We start from the raw sequence: 13,888 nt of genomic DNA on the forward strand, positions 1-13,888 counted from the left end.
CTTTCTTTCAGCCTACATGAAAAGGGAAATAATTAAAACAAAGCTACTGCAGATAGCTGGCAATGTTTCAGTTTATCGTTTCTGTTTTAAACAGGGCAAGTTACTTGCTAGTTGCAAAAGAGAACTTTGTTCTGAGAGAAAGAAAATCAAATCAAGTCTAGACTTGAACCCAGTCTCTCCAATCAGTGGGAAGGAGAATTCCAGGAGACAGTTTCTGTCTTGCAATCATAAGGTACTAACTTGTTTCTCAACTCATTTCAACTCCCCCTTTTATTTTTATTTTTTTAATGGGAAAAATTTCCAGGCTATCACTTTTCCTTTGATTGAGGAGGAAAACTTTTTTTAAGGTAGTGGCTTTTCAAATTTATGGACATAAGTTATAATGATGGGGGATGATTATAACTTTATAATGAAGATATCCACTTTTTGAATATTCCTATTCTTAGTCAGGTTTACTTAGTTGTTTACAAGACCAGAGGTACGATCACGATAATTTATTTTGATATGCTGAGTAAAAAAAGGCTTGATATTGAATGGATTTAACAGTAAAGTATTGCTAAAATAGCACAGATCTTTTTGAAAGACACTTAACTAAAAATTTCCTTAAGAATTTTTCCTAGGGAAACACTTATTTCCTGCACAGATACAAAGAATGCATCACCTGGACGGAGAAAAGATGGCTGTCTGCTTCCTAAGCAGCCTTTTGTCAATGCATCTTCTCAGGCTTTGCTTAAGTTTCTGATTCCTCAAGCTGTAGATTATGGGGTTAAGCATGGGGGTGACAACTGTGTAAGAGAGGGCAACCATTTTCTTCATATTGGGTGAGAGGCTGGACTTAGGTCGCAGGTGAATGATGCCAGCTGTGCTGTAGAAAAGAGTTACTACCAATGGGTGAGCTGCATGGGTGGAAAAGGCCCGCCTCTGGCCCAGAGCTGAGGTTGTCTGTAGAACAGCATGGATAATGTGAAGGTAAGAAATAACTATCAGTGAAAAGGGAACCATCGCTACCATGACAGTAGCAATAAAAATCAGTAGTTTAAACAAGGCTGTATCTGCTCACACCAACTTCAACATAGGAGAAACATCACAAAAAAAATGATCAATGTTGTTTGTCCCATAGAAGGGTAAGGTAAACAGCCATATGGTGAAGACCAGAGCAACAGGTACACCAGTAAGCCAAGACCCAACAGCCATCCTGAAGCAGAGATCCCTGTTCATCATGGTGAACTAATGCAGAGGGTGGCATATTGACACTTGCCGATCATAAGCCATTGCACCTGAGAGGAAACACAAGTGACAAAAAGTATAGCACAACCGAGTTGCAGGGCACAGGCTGTGAAGCAAGTAATTTTTCTCTCCATCAGCAGAATCAAGAGCATCTTGGGCACAGTGCTTAAGCTGTAGTAGGTTTCTGTCAAGGCAAGATTCATTGGGAAGTAGTACATGGAATTGTGTAGGACAGAGTCAATGGTTGTGATCTCTGCAATTAAGAGTTACCTATAACGATGCACAGGAACGTGATGGAAATCATTATGAAAAATAGGAGCTGCATCTTGCCATGTAGGGTAAACCCCAGAAGTAAGAAATGAGTGACAATGGTTTGGTTTCCTGGCTTCATTTCCTCAACAAGACCCATCCTAAAAGAAAACAGCAAAAACAAACAAACAAACAACAAAAAAAAAACAACAACCAAACAAACAAACAAAAACAACAACAAAAAAAACAAAACCGACCAACCTACCAAACAGAAAAAAAACAACAACCCCCCCCCCCCCCACACACACACACTACTAAAAGATTAGTAGCTTAGAACAGACTTATGGTCTTGGAAATAGCTACAGCTGCAGGTAAGATGAGGCTTAAAACATGAGATGAGGCTTAAAATTGGATATGACAGTGACCCCGGAGTAAAAGAGCTCGGTTGGGGAACCTGTACAAGCACATCTTCAACAGTCACAGGCTGAGAATCATCTCTAAATTAGGTGAAGAGAAAAGAGACATACACATTTCTAATAACCATTTGGAACTTATTTTACATAGAAAGGAGTAGATACCTCCAAAGTGCAGGTCATCTTATCATATGGGTGACATCTATGACGAGCCAGAATTTCACCTTTGGATGGGCTGGATGTCTCTCCGTTAACTTCAGTGTCTAAATGTCTAGAGTCACCTAAATGTGAATCAGTCAACTTAAAAACAATTTATATTTAATGAAGAGAAATATAGCATAATACAGAAACACACTTTATTTGTAAGATGAATACAGAATAGATCAAGTCAAGTTTAAATTTATAAAAATGTTCACAGAATCACAGAATCATCTAGGTTGAAAGAGACCTCCAAGATCATCTAGTCCAACCTCTGCCCTAACACTAACAAGTCCTCCACTAAACCACTTCACTAAGGGCTACATCTAAACGTCTTTTAAAGACCTCCAGGGATAGCGACTCAACCACTTCCCTGGGCAGCCCATTCCAATGCCTAACAACCCTTTCGGTAAAGAAGTTCTTCCTAACATCCAACCTAAACCTCCCCTGGCGCAACTTTAGCCCATTCCCCCTCGTCCTGTCACCAGGCACGTGGGAGAATAGACCAACCCCCACCTCTCTACAGCCTCCTTTAAGGTACCTATAGAGAGCGATGAGGTCTCCCCTGAGCCTCCTCTTCTCCAGGCTGAACAACCCCAGCTCCCTCAGCGGCTCCTCGTAAGACTTGTTCTCCAGACCCCTCACCAGCTTCGTTGCCCTTCTCTGGACTCTCTCGAGCACCTCCATGTCCTTCTTGTAGCGAGGGGCCCAAAACTGAACACAGTACTCGAGGTGCGGCCTCACCAGAGCCGAGTACAGGGGGACAATCACCTCCTTAGACCTGCTGGCCACACTGCTAAACCTTTTCCTTCAATTACCTTGTCCCATGGGATTTCCCCTAGCGATTGCTTGAAAAGGCCAAAGTCCTCCATACTGAAGTCCAGGGTTGCGATTCTGCTCAGTATTCTGTTCCTGCCACATGAGATCCTGTACTCCTCCATCTCATGGACACTGCAAGCAAGGCTGCCCTCAACTTTCATCACTTAAACCAGCTCCTCCTGTTAGTGAGGACAAGATCCAGCAGCGCTCCTCTCCTAGTTGGCACATCCACCATTTGCACCAGGAAGTGATCATCAGTACACTGGAGGAACCTCCTGGACTGCGGATGGCTGGCTGAGTAGGCCTTCCAGCAAATGTCAGGGTAGTTGAAATCCCCCACAATAATCAAGGCTTGTGATTGCGAGGCTGCTATCAGCTGCCTGTAGAAGGCCTCGTCAACTTCCTCATCCTGATCTGGTGGCTGGTAACAGACACCCACAACAGAATTCCCCATGCCAGACTGTCACTTAATTGTCACCCACAGACTCTCAACTCACTCCTCATCCACCCCTGGACAGTGCTCGATACAATGTAGTTGTTCTCTCATGTAAAGAGCAACTCCACCATCTCACCTTGCTGGCCTGTCTTTCCTGAGCAGGGCATACCCACCCATGACCACATTCCAGTCATGTGAGCCGTCCCACCATGTCTCTGTAATTGCCACCAGATCATAATCTCCAGACCAAACATGGATTTCTAACTTCTCCTGCTTGTTCCCCGTGCATTGGTGTACAGGCACTTCAGAGAGCAAGCTGAGCATGCCGATTTCACCCTAGGGGGGTGGGAGGTCTCCCAGTCTTCATCACTGCTAGAGCACTGCCCCACTGGTGCAAGCCCAGCTACAACCCCATCCCCCTTTGAATCTAGTTTAAAGCTTTCCAAATGAATCCTGCTAATTGATTTCTCAGAACCCTTTTGCCCCTGTGAGATAAACCTTTCCTGCATATTACTGTCAGGCTTGGAGTCTTATAAAACCAGCCATTATCAAAGAATCCAAAGCCTTGCCTGTAGCACCAATCACATAGCCAAGCATTTAGACCGGATCCTTCTCTTCCATTCCATGTCATCATCCCAGAATGGAAGAAGGGAAGAGAAAATAACTTGTGTCCCAGACTCTTTCACCAACCGTCCCAAGGCCTTGAAGGCTTTCTTTATTCCCCTCAGACTATGGAATGCAGCTTCCTCCCCACCTGCCCAGAAGATCAGTAGTGGGTAGTAGCCTGTTGAGCACACCAGGCTGGGGAGTGTCCTGGTGATATCCCTAATCCGGGCTCCAGGTAGACTGCAGACTTCCCTATGATGAGGGTCAACTTTGCACATCTGGCCCTTTGTTCCTCTCAGAAGGGAATCTCCTACTACAATTACCTTCCTTCCTTCCTTCCTTCCTTCCTTCCTTCCTTCCTTCCTTCCTTCCTTCCTTCCTTCCTTCCTTCCTTCCTTCCTTCCTTCCTTCCTTCCTTCCTTCCTTCCTTCCTTCCTTCCTTCCTTCCTTCCTTCCTTCCTTCCTTCCTTCCTTCCTTCCTTCCTTCCTTCCTTCCTTCCTTCCTTCCTTCCTTCCTTCCTTCCTTCCTTCCTTCCTTTCCGGAGGCAGTCTTGAGGCATGGTGTTGACTGCTTCTTCTGATGAGACCTCATAGGTTGGCCTTTGACCACAATCCTTGCCTACCTCTCCTTCAAGATCCAGGACCTCAAACCTATTACAGAGGGGCACCTGGGGAAGCAGGGTAGGTAGGGAGGGGGGTTGCCTGCGACGCTGAACTGGGGCTCACTTCCAACCCGCCTCGTCTTTTTGGTCTCTTCCATCTGCCCAACAGTGCCAGGGCAAGGGCTCCATCACCCTCTAGGGGTCATCCCACCAGTGCCCTTCTCTCTGGCTCGCCAGGGAGTTACTCCACCAATCAATCTCCTGCTTACACACCCTGATGCTCCTTAGTCTTTCCACCTCCTCCTTGAGCTCAGCCACCACCGGTGAGCAGACCTTCCCCCTGAGAACAGGCGGTCTCCCCACTGCCCTCCCTTGGCAGTGGCAGGCTCAGGCACTCCCTACAGCCAGAGGCCTGAACAGCCATGTCTCTGGGCAGACCTCTGTCTGGGTCGCCACAATCTTTTTGGAGTGAGCTCTCTGCCTAGTGGACACCATGGTAAGTGCGTGATCTTGCAAACTGACAATAGTTGGTGCAGAGGTCCCAGGCCCTGACACACCAGCTACACACCAGTGCGCATGTGCTGCTGGCTCCTCCCTGTTTGAGGTGTCCAGCTGCACTTCAAAGGCACCACCTGCACCCTTCAAAGAGGCCTCTGGTTCCCAAGCCAAGTTCCCAGGCAGCAAAGGCCAAATTTCCAGGCCTAGTTCCCAGACTAATTTCCCAGGCTGAAGGGCATTTTCACCTGACAGTTTTTAGCAGTCGTTTTATGTCTGTTTTCTCATGATGGTCAGGTTACATCCGTAACTGCTCCTATCAGGGGCTAGGTGGACAAAAAATTAGATGTGTGTCAGCAGTGTACCCTTGCTGCAAGGAAGGCCAAGTGCATCTTGGGCTACACCGGCACAAGCATGGACAACAGACAGATAAAGGGTGGGGATCATTCCCCTTCTGAGATCACACTTGGAACAGTGTGTCCAGTTTTTGGACTGCCCAGTACTGGAAAGACATGGCCTAGTGGAGTGAGTGCAGTGGAAGAACACAAGAACACCAGGGTGATTAGTGGTCTGACACACCTGGAGGACAAGGAGAGGCTGGGAGACTGTTTTTTTCATCCTTAGGGAGGGAAGTCTCACAGATCTTGTTGCTGTCTACTACTACATGGTATGGCATAGGTGTAGAGAAAATGGAGGCAAATACTTCTCAGAGGAGCACAGTGATAAGATGAGAGGTGATCTGTGCAAGTCGAAACATGGGAAATTTGAATTGGGTACTAGGGAATACTTCTTCACCCTTAGGGTATTTGGACAACTGAACTAGTTGCCCGGAGAGTTTGCTTAAATGTCCTTGAAATTGTTGAAAACTTTACTGGACAAGACACAGTGCATTTGGCTTGTTTTGATCAGGGGAAGGAGAGTAAGCCTGCCGAGGTTCTACGTGTCTACAAAACTACTCTGAACATACTGGGTTTTAAAACCCAAAACCAATCTGGAGCTGAGCTGCCAGGAGCTTTATAGAGGAAAAGTAAAAGCCAAATTCCTAGAAAGATGCATCTTTGTGATTTAAAAGTTTCTGTAGGATTTACACCCGCACATTTGAACTTCTTGAACTAAAATTGAACACATTATTTACGTAAGCAGCTGCAACTTTTCCATAAGATTGAAAATTAAGCTTAAGATGTGATTATTTTTTTTTTTTTGACTACGTGGCTAGAAATTCCTTCTTATCTGTAAAATAACAATAAAAATAAAACATCAAAAATCCTAACAGATCATAACAAATAGAACACATACTTGGTTTCACAAATTTGAATATTTGAAGGAGATTTAGGAAATGCAGTGGCCAAAACACTGCTCCAGTTCAGCTGAGGTTGTCATCTGCTTCCACTTTTTTTTCTTTAGTTTTGCAGGTGACTCATACATGCATTATGTTCAGGGAGTGCTTGGTTCTTTGTTTTGCAACTCTGCGCTGAGTCACAAAGCTAATCTCAAGAGACCGATGAAAGCAGTAGGAAAGTTATTTCCCCCATGGTGGATATTTTGTACATTCTGAACATGATAAAAAAACAAACAAACAAAAAAAAAAAAACAAACATTTTTTTTCCTCCATCAGAAATTTCTAGTAGAGTTTGCAAAGCTTCCTCCTTGTGTCTTACCTGAATATACATGGAAGTCTTTTTCATCATGGCCACAGTATTAATCTCTCATCTAAAAAAATAAGGTATGAAAGAAAATAGCAAGACAGAAATTCTTAATCTTTGAATTCAGAAATTCAGAATAGGTTGTTTTGTCCTCAGCTTTGTTTTCTGGCTTTCCCATTCCCTCATTGTCAGAGAGCTCTACTACAATCAGAAAAATACTGATTGGTGGTGATGTGAGGCTTGTGCAGAAAAAAAAATAATTTATACAGTTGGAAAAATAGGCAACCTTCAGCATGCAAAGACTTTTATTTGCATTTATATTTGAGCAAGTGTCTTCCCCACATGCCTGAAAAACAAAAATAAAAACCAACCAACCAAACAAAAAACTTTGGGACTTCCTCCACCCCTGGAAAAACAAACAAACAAACAAACAAAAAACTTTGGGATATCTGTTTTCCTTTGACTGGATGTGTTTCTCCATTCACTGGAGAAAAGATTAGTCAGCATCTGTGAAATAGAAGGGAAATGTTAGACATAGAAGAAAAAAATATCGTTAAAGGAGTAGAAGAAAGTGATTAGATCACCTGTAGTTAACTGAGAATAACAGGCAGAATCAGAGGGCATTGTGGGACACACCTTAATGGAGTGATGTTTTTCCCCAGATGGATTTCAGTGAGAAACACTTCTATGCTTAAAGGTGGCAAATAACATGTAAGAAACTGAAGCGTTTGTATTTCATAGAGAATAACATCTCTAACTCTTCAAATACAGGTGACTAACATTTTGACAAATCTAGAACAATATTAAATCTAATGTTTCAAATATATATTATTCAAAAGATAATGCTAAAAGTATTTTTAGCCAAATATGATCAGTTTTTTAGAGTGGATGCATATATGCAGAAATTACCTTAGGCTACATGCTCGCATTCTTTTATTATGAAAACATTTTAAAAGTGTTTTGTTAGTTTATTGTTTTCATGCTAAAAGGGTAAGCTAAAGTAGCATGAGAAAGAGAGTGACTGGGTTGGAGATATATCATAATGACTTCTAGCAACTACTTATTTTCAATAAAAGTATGTAGTGGAATGACGAAGAAAGGCTATGAAATGTATCTATATATGTTTTAAACTTTACAAGAAATATCTTGAAAGTAATATTTTTTTCCATTGTTTATATTCGTCAGTATTAATCATTGCTATGTTCAATACACAAAGAAAAATTCTCAGTTTGCAGAATTTGCAGTCTGTACTTTAAGCTAGAAATACCTGTGCCTATCTGCCCTAGCAAAATAATTTCGGGACTTTGCTTTTTATTCTATATGTTCAGAAATTATACATAGTGCTAAGAAAACTTATTTGAAACAAAAAAAGTGAGAGCATGTGCTTGCTCACTTGCATTTTAAAAGACTAGAGATACTGACAGTACTGATCATTAATGTCACAGTGGGGACAGTATGATCAGCTTTCAGTGTGATGAGCAAATTTGGCTAAGAACTTGCGCTAGCTAATTTGGCTCCTACAAACTCACTGTTGCTCCATCACAGTATTGTAGGAGATCTGATGCTGGCTTTTGTTCCATTCATGTGCTGCTACACAACGAAAAGATGTTGTTTAGGCAAAATATATAGTTCAATAACAGAAACAGCATGTGATCACATGCTAAGGCATCATCTTCTTTTATTGACAGCAATGTACAAAAGAAATGTTGCTTATTGTATGGAACCTTGGAGCACCTTCTGGTGTCTGTTTTTGATTTAAAAAAATGGAAATTGCACATTTTTAAAGATCAAAGAACCATCTGGAAGAAATAGTAACCATTAGAAATGGGAAAGTTGAAATTGGCTTAAAGAAATGTAGGCACAATAGTAAAAAGAAAACATCAAGAGTGATTCACATTGTGAATCTTTATGAATTATGAAGCTTTATTGGTGAGATTAAAGGTTATAGCAGGGAGTTACAGACGGGCAGAACTGAAATATGAATGTGGCTGAAGGTGAAGAAGCAGCAATGTTTCATATCTTACATATTGTCCTTACATATTCTTCTATATTATACACAGATGGAAGTTTTTATTTTAATATTTAATCTCTGTAATTTTTTCACTTTTTTCTTTGTTTTTGTTCTAGACAAATTAGAAGACTGTACTACATTTACTTTTGTTTGTGTTAAATTCTTGTGTTTGTATTCAGCTTTTATGTTTGGTTGCATATATAATGTTTTGCTCTTTCCTTCATTTGCTTGTATTAAAATAGCACAGAAAAAAATAAGTATTGTAATACAGCATTTCTCACACTGTGAAACCTTGACATTTTGCCTTTGCTTCCTATTTTTCTAGCAATGCTGAACCACTCAGAGGTCAGTGAGTTCATCCTTTTGGGCCTCACCGATATCCAAGGTCTACAATACTTTTTCTTCATCTCCTTCCTGTTGCTCTACCTAACTAGTCTTCTGGGAAATGGTGTCATTGTGACCATGGTGATATCTGAGCCGCAGCTCCACACACCGATGTACTTCTTCCTGGGGAACCTTTCCTGCCTGGACATTTTTTACTCTACAGTTACTGTTCCCAAGATGCTGACTGGTTTTCTCTTTGGGCATCAGCCTATTTCTCTTGCTGGGTGCTTGGCCCAGCTCTACTTCTTCCACTTTCTGGGCAGTACTGAGGCTGTGCTCCTGGCCACCATGGCTTATGACCGCTATGTGGCCATTTGCAACCCGCTGTGCTACACCCTTGTCATGAGCCCAAGGACTTGTCTGCTGCTGGCTGTGGCCAGCTGGTCCATTGGTTTTGTACATGCCATGATGCATTCAATTATGACCTCTCAACTGAGTTTCTGTGGGCATAACCAAATTCATCACTTTTTCTGTGATATCAAGCCACTGTTGAATTTGGCTTGTAGTAGTACCAGCCTCAACATGATCCTCCTTAATGTTGTCACCACATCTATTGCTCTAGGCCCATTCATTCTCATAGTCCTTTCCTATCTATACATCATCTCCTTCCTCTTCCAGAAAGTCCAGTCTCAGGAAGGAAGATGGAAGCCCTTCTCCACCTGTGCCTCTCACCTTACGGTTGTGGCACTAATGTACATACCACTGTTCTTCAATTATACACCTCCATCCTCAAGCAGCTCCTCTATAATGGACATGCAGGTGTCTGTCATGTACAGTGCCATCACCCCAGCTCTGAACCCCTTGATCTACACTCTTAGGAACCAGGAGGTGAGATCTGCCCTGAATAAAATATTAGGGAGAAAACTCTCCTGGTGGAAAGTGACCAAAACAGGAACAAGACTCAGAATGTGGTTACTCCACCATTCATATTTACAAGAGAAGAGATCAAAAGGATGCTGTATTACAAGAGACTAAAAAAATCACTCATTATCTCATGTAGTTCAGCACATTACAATTTAATTGCTTAGATGTAAATCAGGGGAGGTATTTAAGGCCTTGATCTTTATTCTGTCAGTGTAGATGTCTTATTGTAGCCCATCTAGTCTCCAGCATCCGATACAGAAGCATGTTTGTCTCTTGCAGGATATGAGCCAAAGCTGACAGTCCCATTCAGTAGTCCTGGATAATACAAAGTATTACATTATTACTTGATGGCTATGTTTAGGAAGCTGAATGACTCTCCTCACATCCAGACAATCTGTATATCCCAAGAGAGCTACTATGTGTTACATTTTGAGTGTTGCATAGACTGAGAATTTTGCCAACATTTGACTCGAGTCATCTCTTTTTGGGGGATCCACATCTTTTCATGAAGTATAAGGGGAGCCTTACTAATGAACGTGTATTTAAATGTATGCTTAAAAATGGAGATGAGCATGAAGTGTACATTTTTAGACAACTACATCGAGACCTTTCACCTGAATTCCACTCTCCTGCCTATCTTCCACTCTTCTGCCCATCTTACTTACTCCTGACTGTGCTAAATACTTTCCTCAAGATTTCAAAAAATGCTGACCCCCAACTTCTAAAAAAGGCATCATGAACAAGGCAGACATTCTTGCTGTCATCACACCAAACCCATCACACTGAACAGTCAGCTAGGAATTCCGCACCCACTCTGAGAACTCAGATGCTCCTTCCAGCACTCTTGGACTTTAAGAGCAACTGCACCTGAGGCAGACAGAAGACTTGACAAGCTTTTTTATATACACTCAGAAGAAATGGTATGTTGTGGCGTAATGTTTTGTGACAATGCTTGTAGGAAGATACAAGAGAAATTTCAACACCAGCTTTACTGCAATGCAGGGTGAATAGGAATGAGCAGGAATCAAGTATATAGCTAACATCAGCACTCGGACATACAGTCCATGAGTCCGTGAAATTTTTTTTATTTTTATTTTTTTTTTAGCTGGAAAGTTGTGAAGGAACTGTTTCCCTCCTTGCAAGACCTGTCTGGTGTTCAGTTCTGCACTGGTGCAGAAAGAAACTGTAATTCTACACCAAGCTTGCAAAGGCTATATGTGTGCTGTCTTCGAGAACAAACCAGAGAGAGATCTCAGCTACCAACTTGGTGTGCAAACTGGCATTTGCCCCAAAAATGATAGTTTGCACCTCATGGAATAAACTACCTGTAATCACATGGCATATGGTTAGATCTCTTTTGGGTCACATCTTGTAAGCAGCCATCTAGCACAACCCCAAAAATGTTGATGTTCTTATTTATAATTCTCAGTTCAAAAAAGGGAGTTTGTTTGTTTGTTTGTTTGTTTGTTTGTTTTGAGAATGCCGTAGAAAAGAAATGTGGGAAATTCTTACTGGTTATGTAAGAACTCAGTGCCCTGTGATAGGAATGGAATTAAAGAGTGATACAGTGTAAGGTAGTCTATTCTTTTTGCAAAAGGGTAGAGGAACAAAAGGGAAGTTTGGAACCATGTATTTTTTTCATGGACTAGTTTCTACCTACTGGAACTTTCTATTTTGTTTTTGCTGATGGTATGTCATGAGTATATACTCATGCTAAAGCATTTGGAAAACTGAATTTCAACTGCATGTTACGAACGAACTATATGAATCTTCATCATCAAACTGAGCCTGTGATTATTGCTATTGTGTTGAGACTAGGAGACTATCCAAACCTCTACTAAAGTCCACACTGAACATCCATGGACTTACTTAGAATTGTATAATCATAGAATGGTACCCAAACATTGGTCAATGACAAGAACAAATGAGAACACTGTTGCATTATAATCGATGGATATTGATTTATCTGCTGTATCTCATATAGCCAACTTCAAATTTGATGAATTTAAAGAGATTCTTAGAGCTGTTCTCAAGTATGTATTAAGAGTAGCTGCATCCAGCGTATTCCTGCAGTCCTGGGCAGGTGAGTGGAATGATTGCTGTTTATCCTGTGGTGTTTTTACCCTGCTGGGCAGCTAAACTCCACCACAACCACTCTCTCACTCCTCCTCCTCGAAGGAAAAAAGGGGAGAAAATACAATGAAAAGAGCTCAAGTGTTGAGATAATTGGGAGACCACCCAGCAATTACCATCACAGACAAAACAGACTCAGCATAGGGATATTAATATAATTTATTGCCTATAACTAGCAGACTAGAACAGTGAATAAATCAAAGCAAACTAAAAAACTTTCCCCCCATCCACCGTCTCCTACGTCCTCCCCCCGAGTGGTGCAATGGAATGGGGGCTGCAGTCAGCCTGTAACACTTCATCTCTGCCGCTCCATTGTTGCTCTCTTCCTCTGCTCCAATGCAGGGTCCTTCCCGCAGGATGCCATCCTTCAAAAATTGATCCTGTGTGGGCTCCCCACAGACTGCATCTCTTCAAGAAATGCTCCAGTATGGGTCTGTACCACAGGGTCCATCCATCAGGAGCAAACTGCTCCAACATGGGTCTCCCATGGGTGGCAGCTCCTCTCCACGGCCTGCAACTCTGGCCTGGAGCCTGCTCCTGCGGGGGCTCTCCATGGGCTGCAGCCTAATTCAGGCCACATCCACCTGCTCCACCATGGGGTCCTCCACAGGCCACAGTGGAACTTCTGCTCTGTGCCTGGAGCACCTCCTGCCCTCCTTCTGCACTAACCTTGGTGTATGTAGTGCTGTTTCTCACTCCTCTCTCCCAGCTGTTGTTGCACAGCAGTTTTCTTTTTCCCTTTCTTAAATCTGCTCTCACAGAGGTGTAACCAACATTGCTTATTGGCTCGACTATGTCCAGCAACAGATCTCTTTTTGAGCTGCCTGGAACTGGTGTCTATCTAACACGGGGCAGCTTCTGTATTCTTCTCACAAAGGCCACTAGCCACCCCTCCAGCCCCCCTGTTACTAAGCCCTTGCCATATAAACCCAATACATATCCCTGTTTCCATGCCCTGCTAGTAGTGAGCCTGAGCACAAGTTCCCAATAGGTGCATGTAAACACACACGCAGAGCCACAAATGGATCAATATGGGTAGGACACTATATTTTACAAGTCTCCACATAACACAGACAGCATGAATGTGGATGTCTTATAGCAGAATATCCCCTTCATGAGTTTATCTGTCTACTAGACCTTTGGTCTCTTCAGTTTTGGTCTCTCAGGCCCTTGGTATTTTCAATGTCTGGCATCCAGAGCCACAGTCCCTTTGGCAGCTGGATTTTGGACTAATGGGCTCTCCATGTCTTGCTTTCTGACCTTGGTCCCTCTAGTTTTAGACCCGTAATCTTCTGTCACTCCAGAATCTGTTTTTCAGGCCTCTTGTCCTGATCAATGTCTTTATGTTTACTACCAAATCACTCACACGTATGCATATGCACACATAAAAAGGGAAAACTTGAGGCAGGACATAGGCAATCTGTCTCAAGGCAGGACATCGTGCAAAGAGGTTGGAGCCAGGCTCTTTCTAGTGATGCCCAGTGACAGGACAATAGGCAATTGGCATAAACTGAAACACAGGAGGCTCTGTCTGAACATTAAGGAAATCTTCTTTACTGTGTGGGTGACTGAGCAATGGAACAGGTTGCCCAGAGAGGTTGTGGAGTCTCCCTCCTTGGAGACATTCAAAAGCCATCTGCCTATGGTCCTGGGCAACTGGCTCTAGTTGGTCCTTCTTGAGTAGGGAGGTTGGACCAGGTGACCTTCAGAGATCCCTTCTAAACTTGACAATTCTGTAATTCTGTGAAAGGAAAGCAGTTTAATAAAAAGGCAGGACAGATTGTGGTAACCGGGTACAGTGGTTGACC

At 42.6% G+C, this 13,888-nt stretch overlaps 1 protein-coding gene and 1 pseudogene across 2 annotated transcripts; one reads left to right on the top strand and one right to left on the bottom strand.

The window, feature by feature from the left end:
* Positions 1 to 657: 657 nt before the first annotated feature.
* On the bottom strand, positions 658 to 1,727 carry LOC308200945 (olfactory receptor 10A7-like; annotated as a pseudogene). The gene has a single exon. The product of its transcript is annotated as an olfactory receptor 10A7-like (transcript).
* A 5,705-nt stretch (positions 1,728 to 7,432) lies between these two features.
* LOC308201093 (olfactory receptor 12D2-like) lies at positions 7,433 to 11,415 on the top strand. The gene is made up of 2 exons (XM_080607858.1): positions 7,433 to 7,459; positions 9,025 to 11,415. Exon 2 carries the CDS (start codon positions 9,027 to 9,029, stop codon positions 10,056 to 10,058), a length of 1,032 nt encoding a protein of 343 aa, XP_080463984.1. The 5' UTR covers positions 7,433 to 7,459; positions 9,025 to 9,026; the 3' UTR covers positions 10,059 to 11,415.
* Positions 11,416 to 13,888: the final 2,473 nt, after the last annotated feature.

This window comes from Anser brachyrhynchus, assembly GCF_964034855.1.
Source record: "Anser brachyrhynchus genome assembly, chromosome: 11".
In the NCBI taxonomy this organism is placed as follows: Eukaryota; Metazoa; Chordata; class Aves; order Anseriformes; family Anatidae; genus Anser; species Anser brachyrhynchus.